The 23,588-nt window shown below is 43.4% G+C and overlaps 1 protein-coding gene across 1 annotated transcript in view; it reads left to right on the top strand.

Annotated features, from left to right (window-relative positions):
• LOC149284413 (guanylyl cyclase C-like) overlaps positions 1–23,588 on the top strand; it is a 159,841-nt gene that overhangs the window by 109,697 nt on the left and 26,556 nt on the right. Inside the window, exons 21-24 of the mRNA XM_089496809.1 lie at positions 1,215–1,306; positions 2,203–2,361; positions 3,305–3,497; positions 22,514–22,688. Of these exons, the coding sequence (XP_089352935.1) occupies positions 1,215–1,306; positions 2,203–2,361; positions 3,305–3,497; positions 22,514–22,688 (619 nt within the window). The remainder of the gene's footprint in view (positions 1–1,214; positions 1,307–2,202; positions 2,362–3,304; positions 3,498–22,513; positions 22,689–23,588) is intronic.

Genomic DNA, 23,588 nt, shown 5'->3' with positions numbered 1-23,588 from the left:
CACTTCTTTAGAGAAGCATACCATCTTAGTTGCTAGAACTTCACTGTCACTGATACAACTCTCACTCTACCTCTCACCTTTCTCTATTATTTGAATATTAATTTAGGGGGAAAAAAGCCTGAATGTAAGACTACCCTATAGGAAAAAAGTTTTACTAGTAAATATTATTTCACATGTAAACTTTTTTTTCATATTTAATAACAACAATGAGAACAATGAAGTTTTTGTTTTTATTTCCTTTTATTTGTCAACCTGCCCCGCCACATATGCCTTATACCCCCTTATATGCCACTCTGCCTCCCAGATATACCCATTGTACAATGATACAGAATTTGATGGCGCTATATAAAACAATAAATAATAATAATAATATGCCTTTTAACCCCCTATTTGTCACTCTGCCCCAGATATGCCTTATACAGCCATATATGCCACTCTGCCTTCCTGATATGCCTTTTAACTCCCTATATGCCGCACTTCCTCCCTGATATGCTTTTTAACCCCCTATATGCCACACTTCCTCCCTGATATGCCTTTTAACCCCCTATATGCCACTCTGCCTCCAGAATACCCTGATATGCCTTTTAGCCCCCTATATGCCACTCTGCCTCCAGAAAACCCTTATACCCCTCACCCTTATGCCACTTTTACCCCCCCCCACCTTACCAGTGCATCCCTAGACTTGTCCCCATGCTTCAGATTCCCTGCTGTCTAGTGGAGGCAGCTGGTGGAGGTTTGTGCAATGCGCGCAAACAACCTCCGCTGCTGCTGGATGGTACTTCCGCCGGGGCTTCTATGACTGAGCACCGAAAGGTCATGTGATGCCAGTGCTCCATCATAGAAGCCTCAGCAGAAGTGCGGGCAAGTTGTCTGCGCGCATAGCACAGACGTTCACCGGCTGCCAGAGAGGAAGATCCAGGTCCCCTGCAGTGCTTCGGGGGATCTGGGTCTTAGTCTTGTGGTGAGACCTCTATTTGTGGTCTGATTATAAGACGGCCTCGAATATAAGACAGGGAGTATTTTTTCGAGCAAATACGGTATATTGTATTGTAAGAAGCGCTGCGTAACTTGTTGGCACTATATAAATAAAAGATAATATATATTAATTATATATTATCTTATTATATCTTTTATATATATATTATCTTTTATACATATATAGATTATATATTCATATTCTGATACTGTTGTGACTCTGCTTGTTCTTACTTTAGGTCTATGTGTTAGTAAAAAATTGTTGGGAGGAAGATCCTGAAAAGAGACCAGATTTTAAGAAAATTGAAAACACACTTGGGAAGATATTTAGGTAAAGTCCTGCAATTTTCACATAGCATTTAATGGTGATATATACAGTTTGCAGCACCAAATGGAACAAAGGTAGAGGGTTGTTGCTTGATCATACCAGTCCCCCTTATTGCTAGTGTGCTGTCTTCACACCTCTTTTGATATCAGCTCCCACCTCCCCCAATTATGCTTTCTTCTTCGTCTCTTTTGTTCAACACAAGTTGTATTTCACTCCCACCCAGTCTGTCCTTCCTTTTCCAGACCTGCACACATCTGTCCGTGACATCTTATCATTTTTCTATATCAGCTCGATTCCCATTTCATTGTCAATGCAGAATAGGTAAACAGTATAGCTAAGCAGCAGCCATAACTTTCATCTACTTAAGATTTATATTTTAACACTACATTGTGCAAGACATAACAGACTGCCTGGGGTGTTGTGTGATATATGTATAACAGCAACAAATTAACAGATATAGGAAAGGCTGAACTTGATGGACGCATGTCTTTTTTCAGCCTATATAACAATGTAACTATGTAACATAAGTATACACTTGGTTAAGTAAGAATCAAGGAATTAATTACCTTCAAGGCTTGTATATCCCATGCAACAATATAATACAGAGACAAACACACACACACATATATATATATATATATATTTATATATATATATATATATATATATATATATATATATATATATATATATGGTGCAAAAAATAATTTAATACATTTAGGGGGGAAAACCACACTCGCAAGTGTAATGGCATTTCATATATTAAATAAAATGCACATATCATGTTTGTCTCATACATTCAACTTATTTGACCATTTACATTTTCAATGTCATTGTTAACTTTACTTGATTGCTATACTAAAACCGATTACAAATTGGTCCATTTGTCTTCATGGCAGTAACTTTCATAACCAGACAAATGAGAGTTACATGGACACTCTTATACGCCGACTGCAACTCTACTCCAAAAACCTGGAGCACCTGGTGGAGGAGCGAACCCAGCTTTATAAAGCAGAAAGAGATCGTGCTGACCAACTAAATTTCATGTTGCTTCCAGGGTGAGTTTTTTTAATTCTTCAAGTGTGTGCCAAGTAAAGAATTAATTCACGCACTCTTACTCACACTCTCTCACACTCTTTTAATGTCTCCCTATCTTCTCCATGTCTCTGTCTCCTTTTTCTTTTGCCTCTTCTTGTTCTTCTGTGTTCTTTCTTAGTTGGCTTCTCCCTGGTGTCAGCTCCATTAACCTGGCCTCTCGGATCACTTTCACAAAAGAACGGAGCCTCCGTGGACATTTCCTCTAAGCAGGTTGGAACAGGGGTGTAAGTATTTCCCTGACAAGATGTCTTCCTCCATGCTTACCTGGAGGAGAAGTGCACCTGAGCATTGTCTCATGCATGCCACATACACCTCACCTTTACCTGGCCTGGGTAATTGTGTGTCTAGGTGTGGGGATAGTCTCTACCGCGTTCTTCCAATTGAGGAAGAGGATGTGTGTGGAGGCTGATACCAGGGAGAAGTGGACAAAGAAAGAAGACAGATGAAAGTAGACAGAAGAGAAGAAGCGATGATCACTGTGATATTTCTGTCTGACAACATAGGCATGGACTCAGGAAGACAAAAAACTAAATGTTGTATATTCCTAAATCAAATAAATCCCTAAGGCAGCCTAGTTGTGTTTCATACGTTTCACTTTTTTGGGGAGTTTCATAGGAGTCAGAGGTAGTCAGGTATAAAACGTATTTCACTGTCCCCAGACCCTGGATTTGTCAGTTCTATAAGTTGCATATAAATACAACTTATATGTATTATCATTCTGAGAGTCAGAGTAATATTAATTATTCCTTTATGGGACAATGAGGTCATTTTTACTGTGCTGGGGCCTTCTCAGTGCCCTTGTCCCATCCCCTGTGCTGTAGGATGTGGATTAGTGGCTACATTTTTTTAATACATTTATAAGATATCAACATAAATAATGCAGTAATGTGACCCTTGTTGCAGGCCAGTAGTAAAATCCCTTAAAGAGACAGGCCGTGTGGAACCTGAATATTTTGAAGAGGTCACCATTTACTTCAGTGACATAGTTGGTTTCACCACAATCTGCAAGTACAGCACACCAATGGAAGTTGTGGACATGCTGAATGATATGTATAAGAACTTTGATCATATTCTGGATAATCATGATGTGTACAAGGTATGTATCCAATGAATGTTTTTCAAGTGTTGTAAGTTGCATCTTGTAACTTTAGATTTCAGGTTATACTTGACAGATGAAATCAAAGCAATTTACATTTCTAAAAAAGGAATATTCCCCAGAATGGAATAGCCTAAAATTGTAGTTGTATGGCATGTACATAATGTACCTATGTAAACAAAGTGTGTAGTCCCGTGCAGCTATAGCTCCAAACACCACTGCTCCAAATTAGGCCCGGACTGGGACAAAAAATAGGCCCGGGCATTTAAGCCCGAGCAGCCCATATTTATTTATTTATTTATTGTTAAAGCCCACCCTTCTTGTACCATCTTTGCATTTACTCATTCACACAAATCATTAACACATTCATTAATGCAGTCTCACAAATCATTCAAGCAATTCATCCACACATGAATTCATTAATTGTCATACGCATTCACACAATTCATCCACACATTTATTCATTCATTCATTCTCATACGCATTCACACTACCCCCTCTCCCCATCTTATCTGCCCCTTCTCTGTTTGTAAGCTGGTGTGTGTGTATGTGTATATATATGTGTAAAGGCAGGGGTGTGTGAGGGCAGTGTATGTGTATACAGGGCCGGTCCAAGGCATAATGCTGCCTGGGGCGAAGTTTAAAGTGCCGCCCACCCCCATTATCTACCCTTCCTCTGCCGCCTCCCCCCATTATCTACCCTTCCTCTCCCTCCCTATTATCTACCCCCCCCTGCGGCCAGTCTCCCTGCTCGGTCTCGGTGCTGGATTGTAATGCTGAGCGCCGGAAATGACGTCATCTTCCGGCGCTCAGTATTGCAAGCCGGCGCCGAGACCGAGCTAGAGGGCTCACAGAGGAGAGGGGCACTGAGTGGGTAAGCGAAAACCACTCGGTGCCCCTCTCTCTCCTCCACTTTAAAAAAAAAAAAAAAAAAGGGCTTGGGGTGGCAAAGTGCCGCCCCTTCAAAAGTGCCACCTGGAGCAATTGCCCCACTCTGCTCCATGGTAGGGCTGGCCCTGTGTGTATATGTGTGTGTGTTTGGGCAGGTGTTTGTAAAAGCAGTGTGTAAGGGCAGTATATGTAAATATGTGCTCATGGGTATGTGTGTGAGGGCAATGTATGTGTATATGTGTGTTTATGGGCAGGTATGTGTAAAGGCAGTGTGTAGGGGCAGTGTATGTGTATATGTGTGTGTAAAGGCAGTGTGTGTACGAAGTCGTGTGTAATGGCAGTACCTTTATGGGCAGGTATGTGTAAAGGCATCGTGTAAGGGCAGTCGTGTGTAACGGCAGTGTATGTATATGTTTATGGCCAGGTATGTGTAAGGGGAGTGTCAGTAAAATAACCTCTTTAAAAAAAAAAGCTGAAGGAGTAATAACTGAGGAAGAGAAGAACATTTTTTAAAGCTTGTCTTTTAAGTAATATGTTAATCCAATAAAAAGGTATCACTACATACTTATTTCTATATATTTATTTAGTTTTTTTGGTGACATGATTCGGTGGTGAAACTTATTAGTGGCCCCCCAGTTTTGACGGTGGTATCTTATGTGCCTCCCCCTATATATTGTTCCTAGATTTGCCACTGAAGACAGCCCACCCGGGATTCTGAATGTAAGCTGAGATGTCCCCCCAAAAAAAAGCTCCCCATAGAGCAAGTACCGAGAGAGGGTTATGCGAGAGGGAAGGTCTTTCTTTATAACTTTGCATACCTCAGATAGGAGGAGACTACCTTACCTGTGCTGCCAGGGATAGCATTAAAATGGAAACTCCCAGTAGCATGGCAGTGTCTCAAACCACATATAGTTGCATAAACGCATAAAAACTGATAATGTGAAAAAACTACAAAGTTCCAAACATGTGAGATCTGAAATAAGTCACAATCAAACCTTACGCAGTTTGGTACTTTAAAGAGGGAAAAACAATTAAAAGCCATTATTGTTTTGGGTTTTTTTGTAACATAAATTTTTAATACATTTTTTTGTTAGAAAAGATAAACAAATTTGTATAAATGTACAGAGGTAATGCAGTTACAATATACAAGTTATACAAATGACATAAGTAAGTTTGTTGAAATCATTTGAAAATGACAAACAGAGCAATAAAAAGATAACATAAAACAATATAAAAGAGAAAACAAATTGCACTCATGTAAGTTGCGTACACGTAAAGTCAATGATTTTTGATGGAATACAGGAGTCAAAGGAGCTGAACCGTGTTGTGTGTACTATGTAACCATATGTCCCACTTGGTGTAGAAGGTAGTAGTCCTATTTTGGGCAGTGGAAATCTTAAATTCGTGCCAACAATTAGAATTTATATCCTGAATAACTGCTTTAAGAGAAGGTATCAGGTTAGAATTCCAACGTTTAGTGATGTTATATCTCGCTGAAATCAGCGCGTGCAGAATAATGGTCTTATGAAAATGGGAATATTGGTCTACATTAATGTTGAGTAGCGCTAGGGGGGCATCCAGTATAACAGGAAACCTACAAAGGGTTGACAAAAATTTACCAATCTTCCTCCACAATGCAAGTATTTTGGGGCATTGCCACCATATGTGAAGAAATGAACCTACATCCGAGCACCTCCAGCAGGTGTTAGAAGTTTGATTGAATAATGCTAATCGTGACGGCGTAAGGTACCATCGATATAACAGTTTTTTGGAAGTTTCTAGGTGGCTGATACATTTAGACACGGAGGGTATAACCGTGTGTGCCAATTGCCACTGGTCTGCAGTGAAGTGAGTATGAAGCTCAGATTCCCATTTGAGTTTGTAGGAGTCAGGAAGGTCTAGGTAAGTTTTAAGTAGCAATGAGTAGCACCGTGAGATGCCTTTATGGTGTTTATTATTTTGCGTCAGCCATTGAAGCAAATCAGAGTAAGTTTGAGTGGAGTGCATTTTGATGGACTGGAAGGCGTGGCGTAATTGTAGATACTTATAAAAGTCTTGGTTCCTAATGTGGAATTTAGTATGAAGGATTTCTAATGGAATCATAGTTTCACCGTCCCAAATGTCTGATATACGCTGTACTCCCTTTTCAATCCAGACCTCTAAATTTAGGTCAGGCATCGCTGCCTCAAAGATTTTAATAGACAAAGATAACGGATTAGCTTGAAATAGTTTGGTAGGAATTACAAACCGATGCCATAATTGTGAGATTGCTCTCAAAGTAGGATGAGAGTATGACAAAACGGTCCGGAACAAATATGCTGCACTAAAAATACCGTGAATACCACAGGGGCCCAGCTCTCTCATCTCCATCTCCACCCACAATTTAGAGACGTCCTTATTCCATATATATTTAAGTTGATCTAATAAGGTGGCCCTGTAGTACTGGAGAATAGAAGGGCAACCAATACCTCCATTTCTCAAAGGTAGGTAAAGAGTTTTTGCCCTAACCCTTGGTTTCTTTTTGATCCATATATATTGCATTATGATGCTTTGTAGCTTTTGAATGTAAGTTATCGGGAGGAAGATTGGGACAGTACGGAACATATATAGTATTTTGGGAAGGATCATCATTTTAATGGCCGCTACTAACCAGGAAACGCCCAAGGAAGGTAGATTTGAAATCGTGTGTTTCATGTTTTTCAGTAACACAGCATAGTTTTCTTCAAAAAGACGCGTGTTAGGGAACGTCAATTTTATCCCCAAATAAGGGAGTGAAGTGGGTGTCCAGGTAAATGGAAATCTAGATTTAAGGACATTAACTATTTTAGGGGAAAGGCCCATATTAAGAATTTGAGCTTTAGTTTCATTGATTTTGTAATATGAGACGGCTCCAAATTTCCTTAAAGTATCAAGTATGGATGGAAGGGATGACAAGGGGTCCCTGCAAGCTATGATTATATCGTCAGCGAATAAGCCGATGCTATGGTCTTTCTTACCTATCGGCAAGCCCGATATCAAAGGATCAGTTCGTATTGATTCGGCCAGGGGCTCCATCACAAGAGCAAAAATGAGGGGCGACAAGGGACAGCCCAGACGTGTGCCATTCGATATATTAAATCTATGTGATAAGAATCCTGAGGAATAAACAACAGCAGAGGGGTGGGAATACAAGGCCTTAATAGCCGAGAGAATTTTGCCTGCGAAGCCAAATTTTGCTAGAACCGATGACAGAAAACCCCAATGCACCCTGTCGAACGCCTTCTCCGCATCCAAGGAGAGTAGCAGAGAAGGCATCCGACGAGTCTTCGCAAAGTGAGTCAAGTTGATAAATCATCTTGTTCCATCTACCATTTGTAGGTCCTTAACGAAGCCAACTTGGTCATTAGTAATTAAAGATGGAAGAATGTCGTTAATCCTGTTAGCCAGGATTTTAGTATATAGTTTTAGATCAATGTTTAGCAGAGAGATCGGTCTAAAATTTTCGGGCCTATTGGGAGCTTTACCTGGTTTAGGGAGTGTGATGATAATTGCGTGTAGCATTTCAGGGGGAATGTTACCTGTATTAAGAATTTCGTTAAAGACTAGATGAAGTTGAGGAGATAAAATATGGGAATATTTTTTATAATATTCCCCAGTAAATCCGTCTGGGCCTGGAGATTTATTTGGTTTCAAAGAGGAGATCGCCGATAATATCTCTTCTTTTGAAATGGATTTATTTAGAAGGAGTAAAGTGGCATCGTTAAGAGAGGGGAGGTTAATAGATTTCAAAAAGGAAGAAATGGAGGGTGGCATTGGCTGGGGAGTATTCGGATCCAAATGTAGGTTGTATAGATCCCTATAGTAATCTGCTAATGTGTTTGTGATCAACTGTGGGTTCAGTACCTTTCTACCCCTTTTGTCATAAAGAAATGGAATTTTAGATTTTGCTATTTTCGTTTTGAAACGATTCGCTAATAGTTTGCCAGCCCTGTTACCCTGCCAGTAGAAGTGGGTTGTTGTCCTTTGAAGAAGAAAGTCGAATTTGAAGTTTAAAAGTTGATAGAGTTGGAAACGTAATGATTTGAGTTCTTTAAGCAAAGTAGGGTCTCTGGATACTTTGTGTGTGTCCTCAATGAGTTTAATATTGTGCATAATGTCTTGTGTCTTGGCTAGTCTGCTTCTTTTTTGGGCAGAGGCCAGTTTTATAAAGGTACCACGCAAGACAGCTTTGTGGGCACACCAATTTGTAAGAACGTTGGTATCTGAAGGGGAATTAAAATGAAAGAATTCATTCAGGTCCCTTTCTATTGTAGTATTAGCGTTTGGGTCACCCAAAATAGAGTGATTGAGTCTCCAGGGGGCAGTAGGTGGGATGTTAAATTGTTCCTTAATGGATATTGATACAGGGGCGTGATCCGACCATGATATAATACCAATTGTGGAGGAGACAATTTTCTGGAGAAGCCATTTGTCAACCATAATGAGATCAATACGCGAGTATGTGTGATGTGGGTTAGAGAAGAACGTATAGTCTCTCTCATCATCGTGAAGGGTTCTCCATGTGTCATATAGGTCTTCTTTAAAGAGAATGTTATAAATGTCTGTGTTTTTGTCCGATATGTTGTGAGGGTTCTTATCTATACGGGGGAAAGGACCTTGTTAAAATCCCCAGCCAATATAATCGCCCCATATCTATGTTTGTCGAGTGCCGTGAGTAGGTGAGAAAGAAATTTCCCTTGTCGCCTATTGGGAGCGTAGAGTGAAACAATAGAGAACTTCACGTTATTAATGTCACAGTTTAAAATAATATATCGACCATTAGCATCATACGTGACATCAATCAAACGGAACGCCACTGAGTTCTTAATAGCTATAAGTACGCCCCTTTTTTTTTTTGTATGAGGTGTAAAAAAGATATCAGGAAAGTTTTTATGTTTAACCCTAAATGTGTCGGAGTCAAGCAGGTGAGTCTCTTGTGCGCAGATTACGTCACATTGCAGGTTGCAACATTCTTTCCAAAATAAATTTCGTTTAAAGGGGCTATTCAAGCCTTTCACATTTAAAGTAGATAATTTAACTACCATTGTGATAAATTAAGTGATTTGGATGAGATAACGCACCTGCCCAACTCCAAAAATGAAGTGGTATACCATCGATAGCAATATTCATATAGAGAAATTTCGAACGAGTTGAGTGCAATAAAAACAGAAAACATTCAACTTTAGATAACAACAGTAGTGTTCTGTGAGAACAAGCCAAAGCCATTAGGTTTACAGTGGCAAATGAGGGAGTGGAGATATACGAATTTTGTAAAGACATTAAGGCAGAGCTTATAACTGACTGCCCAACCCTGAATGAGGATAAAGAGTTGTCACTAACCATACACGGCTAAAGAATGTCCAGTCAGGAAGGAACTGGAGCATCAAGCAAAGGAGTTTGACGGAGGGACCGGGTGTGTTGGACGGGAAGTCCAAAGGATCTGTGATTCCGGAAAGTTGGATAATACGTGTCCATGTACGTCTTGAGGTGTCCTGGTTTTCAAGTAGGAGATCGGGATCTTGAGTGGGAGCGTCTGTGTCCCAATGATGAATCCACGGAGGAAGACTTTCTGACAGTGGTCCATTCTTGGTGGAGAGGGGGAGATCTCCTCTTATGCAGCGATGTGGAAGACTCTTGTACAGAGTCAGGGAACCATTTGTTAATTAGATGAAGTGCCGCACTAGGGTGATGAAGTGCATGAGTGGCTCCATTCCTGGTTACAAGAAGTTTCACAGGAAATCCCCAACGATAAGGAATTCCTTTTTCTCTCAGAATTGCGGTGGTAGTAGAGAACGCTCTTCTTCTTTTCAAAGTAGCGGCTGACAAGTCAGCAAATAACGCTATTTTAGAGAAGCGGTCAGGTAGTATATGAGGATTCTTGACTGCTTTAAGTACTTCCTCTTTGTATTGGAAGAAATGGATCCTGGCCAGGAGATCTCTGGGTATGTCCTTGGAGAGATGAGAAGATTTCGGAATCCTGTGGACCCTATCAATAATCATATCTCGCTGATCCGCTTGAGGTGTAAGAATTGTAAAATAATCAATGAGAAAGTCTCTGAGATCTGGAGCTTGTACTGATTCTGGGATTCCACGGAATCTAATATTGTTTCGTCTAGACCTATCCTCTAGGTCTGCTAATTTCAATTTAAGTTCGAATAAATCATCAGTCATTTCGTTTTGAGTGTCTACTAGAGCGTTGTGGGCATCAGTAAATTCCCCCATTTTTTCCTCAAGGTGTGCAGTCCTTTCCCCTATGCTGGTAACTTCTTTGGATAAGGTACTTAGGGAGGACATAAAGTCTTGCTGTAGGGATTCTCTGAATTCTTGAAATAGAGATCTAATAGTGGTTTCTATAGTAGGTGAAAGTTTAGCGTCTCCCATTGAGGCTGTTGAAGCAGCTTCTTCCGAAAGTGTATTAGAGGCTGCCGGGGTGGGTTTGGGAGGCATGGTTGAACACATAGAAGTATGGATAGGTGATAGTGAACGATAGTCACTTTGTGTATTTTCCGTTGAAGAAAGTAGATTAGATAACAACTGGTTGTTATCTTTTGGAGAGTAAAATGTAGTAAGTTTGAGCGGGGTTTGTTTTTTAGATCGCCGGCTGGGCATAATGTGAGTTGATGCAAAATTGGAGAGAGCGCAGTAATCTGTATCAGGATACTTTCACATGCCCTTCGGTTGTCAAAGATATGAATGCGATAACATAAAGGCCTTTGTTGTGTACTACTGCGCTCCTGTGATAGTAGGTAATTTCTGTAGTATATTTGAAAAGAACTTTTTTTTTTTAATAAGTTTTCTTGAATATCCTGTTAGTCCCTATATCTGCCGAAAATCGGGCAATAATGTGCTCAGAAACTGAAAGATTGATCTTGTGCTAAAAAGCTGCAAATAACAGTTTGGTTTTATAGCAGGGATTACTGGGTGTCCTGGCTGGGAGATGTCTCAGCGTGTGGGAGCCGGTGCGTGTAAAATGGCGGAGAGCCGTTGCAATGGCGTCCCTTACCCCGTTTGTTCCCTGCTCCTTGCTGTGTGGGAGTGCCTTTTCCGCGACCGGAGCAGCAGAGACGGTGCAGCCGTTTCCAGGAGACAACAGAACTTCGTCCGTGCGAAGCAACGGATGGCGGCCGTGGAGCAGGGAAGATGGCGCCGTTTTTTGTCAGGACCGCTGTCTTCTCCTTTCTTTACACTGTTCATGGTGTGAGGTGTGGCCGGTGTGTGTTCCGGGACTCAGTTTGCCGGTATTTTAGCCGGTTGGTGAGCTGAGTTTTGCCGGTTTTGTCAGGGTTGTATGGAGAGGAGCTCAGCCGTGCATCCTCTCACTTCAGCTGCAGGCCACGCCCCCCATTATTGTTTTAATCTAGAAGAATGACTAAAAAGCTTGTGTTTTTCAAAGACACAATAAAATCTTACCGTTTCCACTTGTATGAAGCCTAGAAGTATACCCACATGCTTTGCGACCTTTCCTGTTTTCCCAGGACATTTTTTGAGCTCTGTCCCAGGTAGCTGCCCCAATGTCCCAATTTTGTAAACAGTGGGCATCATAAGCCAGTTGCAAAGATCCAGGAAGTTGTAAAATCAATGGAGCTGGCCACCTTGCAATGCTCTCAGGCTGAGCATTACAAGGTCTGGCACACTATGGGTAAGAGCAATTTGTTTGACTTTATAATACATTGTGAAGATCCAACCAGTGGTGCATTTACCTTGAGTACTGCCCCAAGCCTGGTCCACCGCCTTCCCTGTGCGGCAGGTGTCCTCACTGGAATCTGCCCCCTGCATTTGGGACTGGGGACTGCAGCCCCACTTTAAATTCCTTCCTAGGCCTAGAACGTATCGGCCTCGGACAGAATATGTCTCTGGGTCAAAGTCTTGTAAGCTTTTTCTGTAGGAAGAGCTTTGGCTGCCCCATATAAAGCATACTTAAATCAGTGATACTTCTCCTGATCCATTGGTTTATGCATTATGCATATTATTAGACAATGCAATAGAGCAGCAGGAAATGCTAGCAGAATGCTTGGTTGTATAGGGAGAGGTATTATCAGTAGAAACAGCGAAGTACTCATGCATTTGTACAGAGCACTGGTGAGACCTCACTTGGAGTATTGTGTACAGTACTGGAGACCATATCTCCAGATGGATATAGATATGTTGGAGAAAGTTCAGAAAAGGGCTACAATGGTTCATGGATTACAGGATAAAACTTACCAGGAAAGGTTAAAAGATCTTAACATATATAGCCTGGAAGAAAGACGTGACGTGGGGATATGATAGAAACATTTAAATACGTAAAGGCAATCAACAAGATAAAGGAAAATAGTTTATTTAAAAGGAGAAATACTACCACAACAAGAGGACATTGTCATAAGCTAAAGGGGCAAAGGTTTAAAGATAACATCAGGAAATATTACTTTATGGAAAGGGTAGTGGATGCATGGGTATAGTCTTCCAACAGAAGTAGTAGATGTTGATACAGCGAAGACATTTAAGCAAGCATTGGATAGGCATAAGCCTAAGATAGATATAGGATAAGGCCAGGTACTATTCAGAGGTTGAGCAGACTGGATGGGCCGAATGGTTCTTATTAGAGGACTGCATTGGATCGCGGGCGATCTTTCTGGGGCTGCGGGCGGTCAGGCACTGTACCTGTGGGTCCCGGTAATCCCGCGCAGTCCCGCAAGGATGCCTTCTCGCTGCTCCATTACAGTGTCTCCTATCTAACAAGGCGGAGTCGCGTGATGTGACGTCACTTCCTGTGACTTCGCCTTGTTCCTGGGCGGAGCAAGAAAAGAGACGCTGTGAGGAAACAACTCAAGGGCAGCCTTGCGGGACTGCGCGGGAAATCAGGTAAGGAGGCGGGCGTGATTGGCGACAAATGTGGCCGGAGCGGGCGGGATTGGCCACAAATGTGGCGGGAGCGGAACACCCACATTGCGGGAGCGGGCGGGAGCGGGATGCAAAACAGCGAGAGCGGGATTAAAAAAGCAGCCCCGGGGGGGGGCGTGGCTGGACGTGAACCAAGATGGCCGTGTAGTGCCTTTTCTCCTCCACAAAGCCTCTACATAAGCTACTATTATTAGCCCTTATTCTACCCCCTGCCGATCCGATTCGCGGGGATCTTCTGCAGCATGCCCGGGGGACCACGTAAGTCCACTAAGAAGTCGACGGTTCCGGATATCTTCCACCGAAAATCGGCTTCTCCTGAGCTTCCCGCGCTGCCTCCGCCCGAGCCTTTGGGCCTACCGCACGACATGGCGACAGCGGCAGCTTGCACCAGGCAAGATATCGATGACATCAAATCCCTTGTCCTCTCGGTCAAGCACGATTTGATGGATCATATCCGCACAGAACTACGAGAGTTGAAGAGGGACATCACCGAGATTGGGACGCGGACGGACACTTTAGAACGATCTCAGGCCTCCCTGCAACGTGCTCATGGCAAGATGGCTGAGGACATCGTCTCCCTCCACACAGAGGTGCAATCATTGCAGGATGCTCAAGAGGACCTGGAAAACAGGTCGCGGAGGGCGAATTTCCGCCTTCGCGGGGTACCGGAGACATACCTTGATGTGATGCAGGTGTTGCACAGTCTTCTTCCTCAATTGTTGCCTGACACTCCGCCGGATCAAGTCCTGATTGATCGCGTACATAGGGCCCTGAAACCGAGGCCGAAGACTGATGAGAGACCGAGGGACATTATAGTCAAGCTCACAGACTATTCTCTCAAAGAGAGTATCATGAAGGCTGCCCGGACACTCACTCTATCGCTCGACAACACGGAGGTCCAAGTCTATTCGGACCTTGCTCCTAGGACTCTCCAGCGACGTAAAGCCCTTAAACCCTTGACAGATCACCTCCGGGCCCATAATGTCAGGTATCGTTGGAGATTTCCATTCGCACTTCAAGCCTCTGTCGGAGATAGGAGCTATACTATCAAATCCCTCAACGAGGCTGAAGACTTACTGATGGAATTGGATGTTCCACCGCTGTCCCTGGGCCGCAAACGGAATAGGATGGAGCCCGGCTTGCACCCCGCGGACGCATGGACCGACATTCCCCGGCGTCGGATGACCGATGACACTGCCCCGCGCTCTGAAGATGCGTCGCCTGGATCCACCGCACCTACCTTCCATCGCTGACTGTGCTCCGAACGACTATCACCGGTGTGCGCCTTTGACACTTCGTTTGCCCTCGATTGGTGCTCTACCTCTGCTTTACTCGCCGCATCAGATGGGCCGCTACGTTTGCCATGGCTACTGACCCCGTTCGTGTGGAGCTTTGGTCCCTTCTATGGGTCTAGATGTCCCCCCACCCACCGCATTGGACCTTTTTTGGGGACTTCTTCTGCTTCGAGCACCCGGTTACCCGATCAAACTTATTGCGTCTGGATCAGCTAAGTCCTGGTTTTTCTTTTAGGTTTTTTTTTTTTTTTTTTTTAATTTTTTTTATTTTTTTTTTATTGTTTGATTATGGGTTTCTGGCGCGGTTTACCTACCACACCACATTTAGCGTTATGTTGCCACTGTTTGGCTCCGCACTGTGTCTCCAAGGTGCCTATGGTCGGTTCCCCTACATGTTTTCGTTACTTCGATCCCTCTAATCTGCTCCCTATGTGGGTAGTTTAACTTTATTCTCCAATGAGGCTGCGGAGGCCGTTTTGGTTGCTGAAGGTTACGTCCCCATTTCACCTGACCGTTAGGGTCTATCTACTGCCTGTCCACCAGGCCTTTCGACCTCCTGTCGAGATGGGGCCTCCACAGTGTCAGTGCAGTAGCCCACCTCGCTGGTTACGGAGTTTGAGATTGGTTTTTTTTGCATTTGGTTTTTTCTTCTATTCACTCGTCGTTCCTCTCGTCTGTCCTTTCTTCTTCTCTTCTCTTTTTTTTCCCGTCTCTATACGGGGGTCATGCTGCTTTGGTCCCTTTGACCCACCCTTGTCGCCTACGCCTACCTTCGCATTATACAGCTTCTTTCTCCACCGGATCCCATGGCTGGCGATCTCAAAATAATTACACACAATGTTAGGGGTCTTAACACGCCTCAAAAGCGACGGATGGCCATGCGATACTACCAAAAGCTTCAGTGTGACGTGATTATGTTGCAAGAGACACATCTGCGAAAGACTCATATAACTACCCACTGGCATCGCAATTATAATGCACACTTCCACGCTGCTCACCCGCGACAAAAGAGAAACGGGGTTAGCATCTTTCTACGGTCTTCCCTGGGATTTCAGCTTCACACCTCGAAATCAGATAAATGGGGCAGATATCTACTCCTCACTGGGACTCTCCGCAACATTCCGATAGTACTTCTCAATGTCTACGCGCCCTCCACTCACGCTGTATCATTTTACTCCCTTCTCACTGACCTCCTCTTACCTTATCGCTATCAGCAGATTATAGTGGGAGGTGATTTTAATGCGATCTGGGATCCATACCTGGATAGGAAAGGGGGCACCCCATTACTGCACACTCCGCAGAATTCGAAATATCTCCGGGACTTTGTGAAGACGATAGCTCTGACTGATGCTTGGAGATTGCGTTATCCCAAAGATTTGGACTACTCGTTTTACTCCCATCCTCACTGCTCCTATTCTCGTATAGACTATATATTTTTGAGTCAACATATGATACCCTCTGCCTTCTCGGCGCGAATTCACCCTATCTCCTGGTCAGATCACGGTGCGGTGGAGTGCTCCATTGTTATATCTCCCCGGACTCCTACTGCAAGACACTGGAGGCTGGATGAATTTTTGATGACGGACCCATCGATTGTTGCTGAAATTAACAGAGACCTCACAGAGTACTTTTCTATAAACGACACCCCTGACGTGAGCCCGCAGACGATTTGGTTGGCTCATAAGGCTTACATTCGCGGTTCCTTCCTTCGAATTGCAGCCAGACGTAAACGACTCCATCAGGCTGCAATCAACGCTCTCACAACTACACTTACCGACCTAGAAGCGCAACATAAGCGCACGTTGGATGCCTCGACGCTACAGTCTATTATACGCACCAGAGGTGAATTGAATTTGTTGCTCAGTCAAGAGGTATTGCATTCATTGAATCTAACGAAACAGAAATTTTTTGCCAAGGCCAACAAGCCGGATACAATGTTGGCGAGACGGTTGAGAGCACAACGTAAATCGCAAAACATAGCCAAGATCATCGATGCTAATCACACGACATGGGTGAACCCAGCGGATATAGCGGAACAATTCGCATCTTATTATAAATCCCTTTATGACGGCAACAAGGCTCCTAGAAACCACGCAGGCTCCGAACATATCTTGCGCTTCCTTGACTCGTTGTCACTCCCGAAACTGTCAGCGTCCCACGTCGCTTCCCTGAGTTTGCCCTTTACGGAGGACGACCTTAAGGCTGCCTTATCTTCCCTTAAAGCATCCAAAGCGCCGGGTCCGGATGGTCTACCAGGCACGTATTACAAAAAATTCCAAAAGATCTTAATTCCGCGTTTGTTGCCGCTCTTTAATGCACTGCTAGACGGGGGCTCACTTACGCCCGAATTGCTGGCTGCCAGGATTATAGTCATTCATAAAGATGGGAAAGATCCTTCTAACTGTGGCAGTTACAGACCAATATCCCTCATCAACGCTGACATCAAATTGTATGCTAAGCTTCTCGCCTCACGCCTCAGTGCTGTTATCTCGACTATCGTCCACCCTGATCAAGTTGGTTTCATCCCACAGAGGGAAGCCCCCGATAACATTCGGCGCACGGTCAATCTGATTGACTTAGCTAACTCGACCGGTCAACCTGCCATGTTACTAGCTCTGGACGCCGAAAAGGCGTTTGACCGCATTGATTGGAGGTACATGTGGGAAGTTTTAGCCAAATTTGGATTTGACGGCCGGTTCCTGAATGGAGTTCGTGCTCTTTATGGGGATCCGCGAGCATCTGTGGCTTTAATGGGTCATGAGTCGTTGCCCTTTGCGATCCGCAACGGTACCCGGCAGGGGTGCCCGCTCTCGCCATTGCTGTTCGCACTCTGCTTGGAGCCATTGGCTGTCGCTATACGAAACAATCCCGATATCACCGGCATAATTGCTCATGGCCGCCAATATAAATTAAGTTTATTCGCGGATGACATCCTTCTCACCTTAACGAATCCTTTGATCTCTCTTCCTAACCTTTATTCTCAACTCAGTGAATTCTCCCTGATCTCCGGCTACAAAATCAATGATGCGAAATGTGAAGCGTTGAATGTTACTTTGTCAGACGACCTAGTTCGGAGGATTGGAGCTGCTTTTAAGTTTGTGTGGAGACAGTCTCATCTCCGGTATTTGGGTATCAACATTACGAATGACCCGTCTACTTTGTATCAGTCCAATTATCCTCCTCTTCTGTCTACGCTCCGTAAAGAACTAGTGCAGTGGTCCCAATATCCCATCTCCTGGCTGGGCCGAATATACGCCATAAAGATGAACACTTTGTCTCGACTGCTCTATCTGTTCCGTGCTCTTCCTGTGCCGATTAAGAAATCGGATATTGACTCTTTCCAATCACAAATACTCACCTTTATCTGGAATTCCAAACGAGCGCGTGTCCAGAGGAGGACGTTGTACATGCCCAAGCGCAAGGGGGGCCTGGCTGTTCCGCATCTCTACCTCTACTATTTAGCTGCAAGGGTTTCCCAGTTGGAAGCCTGGTCCTTTCCTGAAGGAGTCTTACCGTGGGTGGATATTGAACGCGGTTTCATTTCACACCATCAACTGCAGCTGATTCTCTGGACTGACACTTTGCACTTCCAGAACTCAAACGCCCTCGTGACCATGAAAGCATCTTACCGCATATGGTCCACGTTCAAACACAAATTACGCCTTACAGAACGCTCGTCTTCCTTGACCCCCATAATACATAATCCAGCCTTTCCAGAGGGGCTTGCACCAACTAAATTCGCCTGGTGGACAGAGGCGGGACTTGGAAGAGCGGGCCAGTTGATACACCGAGGCAAGGTGATTTCGTACCAGACCCTACGTGACACTAAGCACATCCCGCCCCGGGAATTGTTCCGCTACTTACAACTCCGACACTTTATGCTGACTTTACTTGAGCGGGGGTACGTGGGTGACCAGACACTGTTTGAACGGAGATTTTTATTTCGTAAACGTCTACACCACTCCATCTCCTCCCATTACGACCATTTTTTGGCCATTAAATTTGGCTCTTCCCCTACGTATCGGCAGAGTTGGCATCAGGATTTGCACAGAGAGTTCTCGGACGAGGCTTGGGAAGCTGCTGCAGAGTCTATGCATAAAATTACCATCAACACTATGGTCAAGGAACGTCTCTACAAAGTGGTCGCACGGTGGTACCTCTCGCCTGCGATGCTATCTCACATGGGCCCTGGGGGTGATCGTCGGTGCTTTCGTGGATGTGGGGCGACGGGCTCTTATATTCATGCGTGGTGGTCGTGTCAATTTTTAGCGCCGCTTTGGCACCACTGTTTTCAGCGGCTGTCTCAGGCCTTACACTCTCCTATTCCGGAATCTCCTGAAGTAGCGCTGCTAGTGATGGATGTGGACGTTCCAGACCTTTCTCCACATAACCACAGTCTGATACATAGAATTTGTGTGGCTGTCAAACAAGCAGTAGCACGCAGGTGGAAGGGGCGCCCTCCTACGGCGGGGGAAATCGACTCCAATATATGGCACATGATCACTATGGAAAAGATCACGGCGAAACTTCACGATACTATGCACAAGTTTGAGGCAATTTGGGACCCATGGCTTACGGCGTTTGCGGACAAGGACCAGGTGTTGCCTCTACTTCATCTTTAGCTCCCATCAGGTCACCCTGGGGGCTTGGCGCGACTCCTCCTTGCTTCCCCCTTCTCTCGTTTCCCTCCTTTTTCTCTATGCTTCCTTTCTTTTCTTTTCTCTTCTACTTCTCCTCCTTTTCTTCTCTCTTCTCATCTTTTTTTACTGCTCTCGGTTCGCATTTCTTTTATTTCTTTTGTTTTGATTTCTATGTATAAAAATCACGAAAACCACATCTGTGATATGCGCTGTCTAATTCGTCTCTCATGTCAGGATTGAAGTGATTTATGCCTGCCGGTTGTACCCGGCTACTATGCTTTACCGAGACATTTGTTTGCTTCGTCATGATTTGCTGATGTAACCCTGTTGGGCATTGTCTCTTGCTTCACTTCATGTGTTGTACGACATGCTTTGTTTTGGTCTACAGATGTCAATAAAAACGATTTAAAAAAAAAAAAAAAAAAAAAAAGCAGCCCCGCGCAGGGCTCTAGTTCTTATCTGCCGTCAGTGTCTATGTTTCTATTCAGGGTTAGATTAACTATTTTGGCTGAAGAAAATTGAAAGTCTTTGCTCTTCATAATGAAAAGTAAAGTGAGGAATTGAAACCACTACTCTCCTGAAAATTCATCCTTTAAAGAATAAAGCCCTGAGAGGAAGGCATAGTAAATATAGGAAAGTACTTCTGTTCCCTCCTATAAGGCATATATTAATATGGTGAAGGAAGTAAAGGTGATAGAGCAACTGATACACTCCTACTCGGATCAGATGCAAGAAAATACTGCGACTGGCTGGGTTCATTGGCTCTGAGACTATTAAAAGGCTGCTAGGGTAGTTGGATCACTGTGTGTGTGTGTGTGTGTGTGTGTGTGTGTGTGTGTGTGTGTGTGTGTGTGTGTGTGTGTGTGTGTGTGTGTGTGTGTGTGTGTGTGTGTGTGTGTGTGTGTGTGTGTGTGTGTGTGTGTGTGTGTGTGTGTGTGTGTGTGTGTGTTTAACCCCTTCGTGACAAAGGCTGATTTTAACATTTCTGCGCTGCTCGTGTTTAGCTGTAATTTTCTTCTTTCCCGTTTACTGAACCCACACACATTAGATATTGTTTTTTTCAGGACAAGAAGGGCTTTCTTTAGATGACATTGTTTTGATTGTATCATATTATTTACTATTAAAAAAAGTATAAAATATGGTGAAAAATTTTGAAAAAAATGACTGTTTCTAACTTTTAGTTGAAAAATCTTTTACTCATCTATAAAAGGTAATGAAAAAACCTGCTAAATAGATTCTACTATTTGTCCTGAGTTTAGAAATACCCAATGTTTTTATGTTTTTTTGCTTTTTTCTGCACGTTATGGAGCAATAAGTACAGGTAGCGTTTTGCTATTTCAAAGCCATTTTTTCCAAATCTGGTAATTCTTCCCCCCATGTGCCATTTCGGGTATCTTTGAAGCCGGCCAATGCAATTTACCCCATCAAATCATATATTTTTGAAAACTAGACAGCACAGGGTATTCCAAATGCTGGTATTTTAACCCTTTCCAAGCACTTATTCTACCATCAGCCTTTGTCAAACTTTATGGTAGTCATTTTTTTGCATTTGTTTTTTCACACACATTTTACTTTAGGTATGAATAAACAGGTTCTGGTATATGTCACTATCAAAAAACACCCCAATATGTGTTTAGCAACATCTCCTGAGTACAGCGATACCTCACATGAATGATTTTGCCTGGCTGTTTGGGGGCAAAAGGGCCACATTTGGGGCATGCACATTTTTCAATGTTGAACTTTGGCATTTGGGGATCCACTGCCCATGCCCTATTTGGTACATCTTTGAGCCGGGCCATTTCAGTGTGCCCAACAAAACCATATATTTTTGAAAACTAGACACCCCAGGGTATTTTAAATGCTGGTATTTTAACTCTTTGCATGCACACATTTTACCACCAGCATTTTTTCAAAGTTTGCAGTAGTATTTTTGTGTGTGTATTTTTCCCACACACACCTACTTTATGTATGAATTTACAGCTCCTGGTATATGCCGCTGTCACACGACACCCCAATATGTGTTCAGCAACATCTCCTGAGTACAGTGATACCCCACATGCATGGGTTTGTCATTTTTGGGGGGAACTAAAAGGCCACATTTGGTACGTGTGCATTTTTCTAATTGGAAATTAGATGTGTGGCCATCCTTCCCCCCGTGTTAATTGGGACCTTGTTGAACCCGGCCAATTCAATTTACCCCATCAAATCATACATTTTTTAAAAGTAGACACCCCATGGGCATTTAATATGCCAGTATTTTAACTCTTTCCATGCGAGAATTGTTTTAAGCTAATATGCTAATTTTAGGACTTGCTCACAAAAATATATTTTTTATATATATATTTATTTTTTGCCTTTTTTTTATTTTTTTAACATTTTTTTTCAACTTGAAGGTTCCCCTGATAGTGACATCAGTGGGAAATTATTTTTACATTTTACTGGTTTTTTACTATTTTTTTTCTAATTATTATTAATTTTATTTTTAATTAATTTTTTCTAATCACACTGTGATTAGAAAGCTGAGCTCCATTGATTTGCATGGTTGAATGCAGTACCTATATTCAACCTGCAAGTGGAGCCAGAGTTCTCTAGAGGGTCTGGAGAGTGTCTAGCGAACTCTTATCTTTATTATTTTTTTTCCCGGGCCGCCGCCATCTTGCTGATGGCGAAGATCACCGGCAGCTGCGGCTGTGACCGCTCTCCGGAGCGGTCACAGTCCATTCCCAGGTAAGTGTTTGGTGTCGCTGGATGCCTCGTTGATCGTTGATCGCCTCCTAAACGCTTTTAAAATGGGCGTCCGCCGCCATACAATGTATGGCGGATGTTGACGCCCCGGGGAGGGGCCAGAGATGGCCCCTTTGTGCCGATAATGGCGTTGCTGAATGCCTCGAGGTCGAGGCATTACAGCAACGCCGTTTCGGTGCAGAAAGCGAAAATAGATCGCTTTCTGCACCCGTTTAAAGACGTGCCGGTCCTGGCACGTCATTTGTCGTTATCGACTTGAATTTCCGTGACGTGCCCGGACCGGCAATTGTCATCAAGGGGTTAAAGCTTAACTGGGTAGTTTTTTTTGTATTTGGATATATTTTTCACTGTTTTCATTTTCTACCATACCATATGGTATGGTATATACCATATCCAGAAAATGAATAACCTTAACAAATTAACTTTAATTTACAAAAAAAAAACAGAACAGTAAACTGAAACGTGTTCCTGTAGTCCAGTTATAACACAAAACTGATCGTTGTCACTTCCTGGGAGTATATTAACATTTGTATTTTCCTTTCTGTAGGTGGAAACAATTGGAGATGCATACATGGTGGTCAGTGGCTTGCCAAATCGAAATGGAAATAGGCATGCTGTAGATATATGTAGGATGGCTTTGGATATCCTCAGCTTCATGGGCTCATTTGAACTAAGGCATTTGCCAGGCTTACCTGTCTGGATAAGGATTGGAATTCATTCAGGTAGTATCTTCTGAGACATATCTATATCTTGGAGTGGTTGTGTCAAAATATGGTCTTAATAAGACGTTGGCAAGATAGTTAAGTGCCTCTTCCTTGTGTTACTGGTTACTGTCATTTGTAGTTATGAAATTTCCTTAAAATAAAAACAGAGGATAACGATGTCAACCTCAGGTTGTTGAATTTTTTTTAAATTGATCCAAAATAAAGGGAGCATGAGGTTTGTTTGTTCCACTGCTTCCTCACAAAGTGTGCTGGCTATTGTTGCTGAGCACCAGGATATAATGTCATATCACGACGCTCAGCTTTGAAGTTTTGCGCACCGTGTTCGAGCACTAAAATAGAGAACAGACCTTGCGCTTCCATCATAGCATACTTGCCAATTTTCCCAAGACAGTCCCGGATTTGGAAGCCTTTCCTGGTAATTCAGTGTCCTGTGACATGTCCCGGGAAATCAGGAGTAGGGAGTGCAGGGCTGGTTGGGGAGATCACAAAACTGGCCCAAAATATGTTCCTTCAGACCTCTGCTTCAGCTCTCCCTTACACTGTGTGCTGATGATTGATGCTGAGCGTCTGGATATGATGTAATATGCGGGCGCTCAGCATGGAAGCTTCATGCACAGCTGAAGCAGAAGTCTCATGGAACAGATCTCCCACTCCCACCACAGCCTGTGGCACAGGACTTTAAGAAGAAAGCAGATGGGAGAAATGTAAGAGATAGGGAGAAAGGTAAGAAATGTGAAGAAAGAGTGAGGGTATTTTTATTTTTGGGCCTGCAAGAGCAAGTGTGAATGTGCATGTGAATATATATATATATATATGGGCTGGTCTAAGGTAGTGTGTGTGTATGAGGAGGCATTCGTAAGGCCAATGTACACTCAATGGCCACTTTATTAGGTACAC

Source organism: Sceloporus occidentalis, unplaced genomic scaffold (genome assembly GCF_023333645.1).
Source record: "Sceloporus occidentalis isolate IW3139 unplaced genomic scaffold, rSceOcc1.0.p SCAF_94, whole genome shotgun sequence".
Lineage (NCBI taxonomy): Eukaryota > Metazoa > Chordata > Lepidosauria > Squamata > Phrynosomatidae > Sceloporus > Sceloporus occidentalis.
This window is presented reverse-complemented; position numbering and strand designations above follow the sequence as displayed.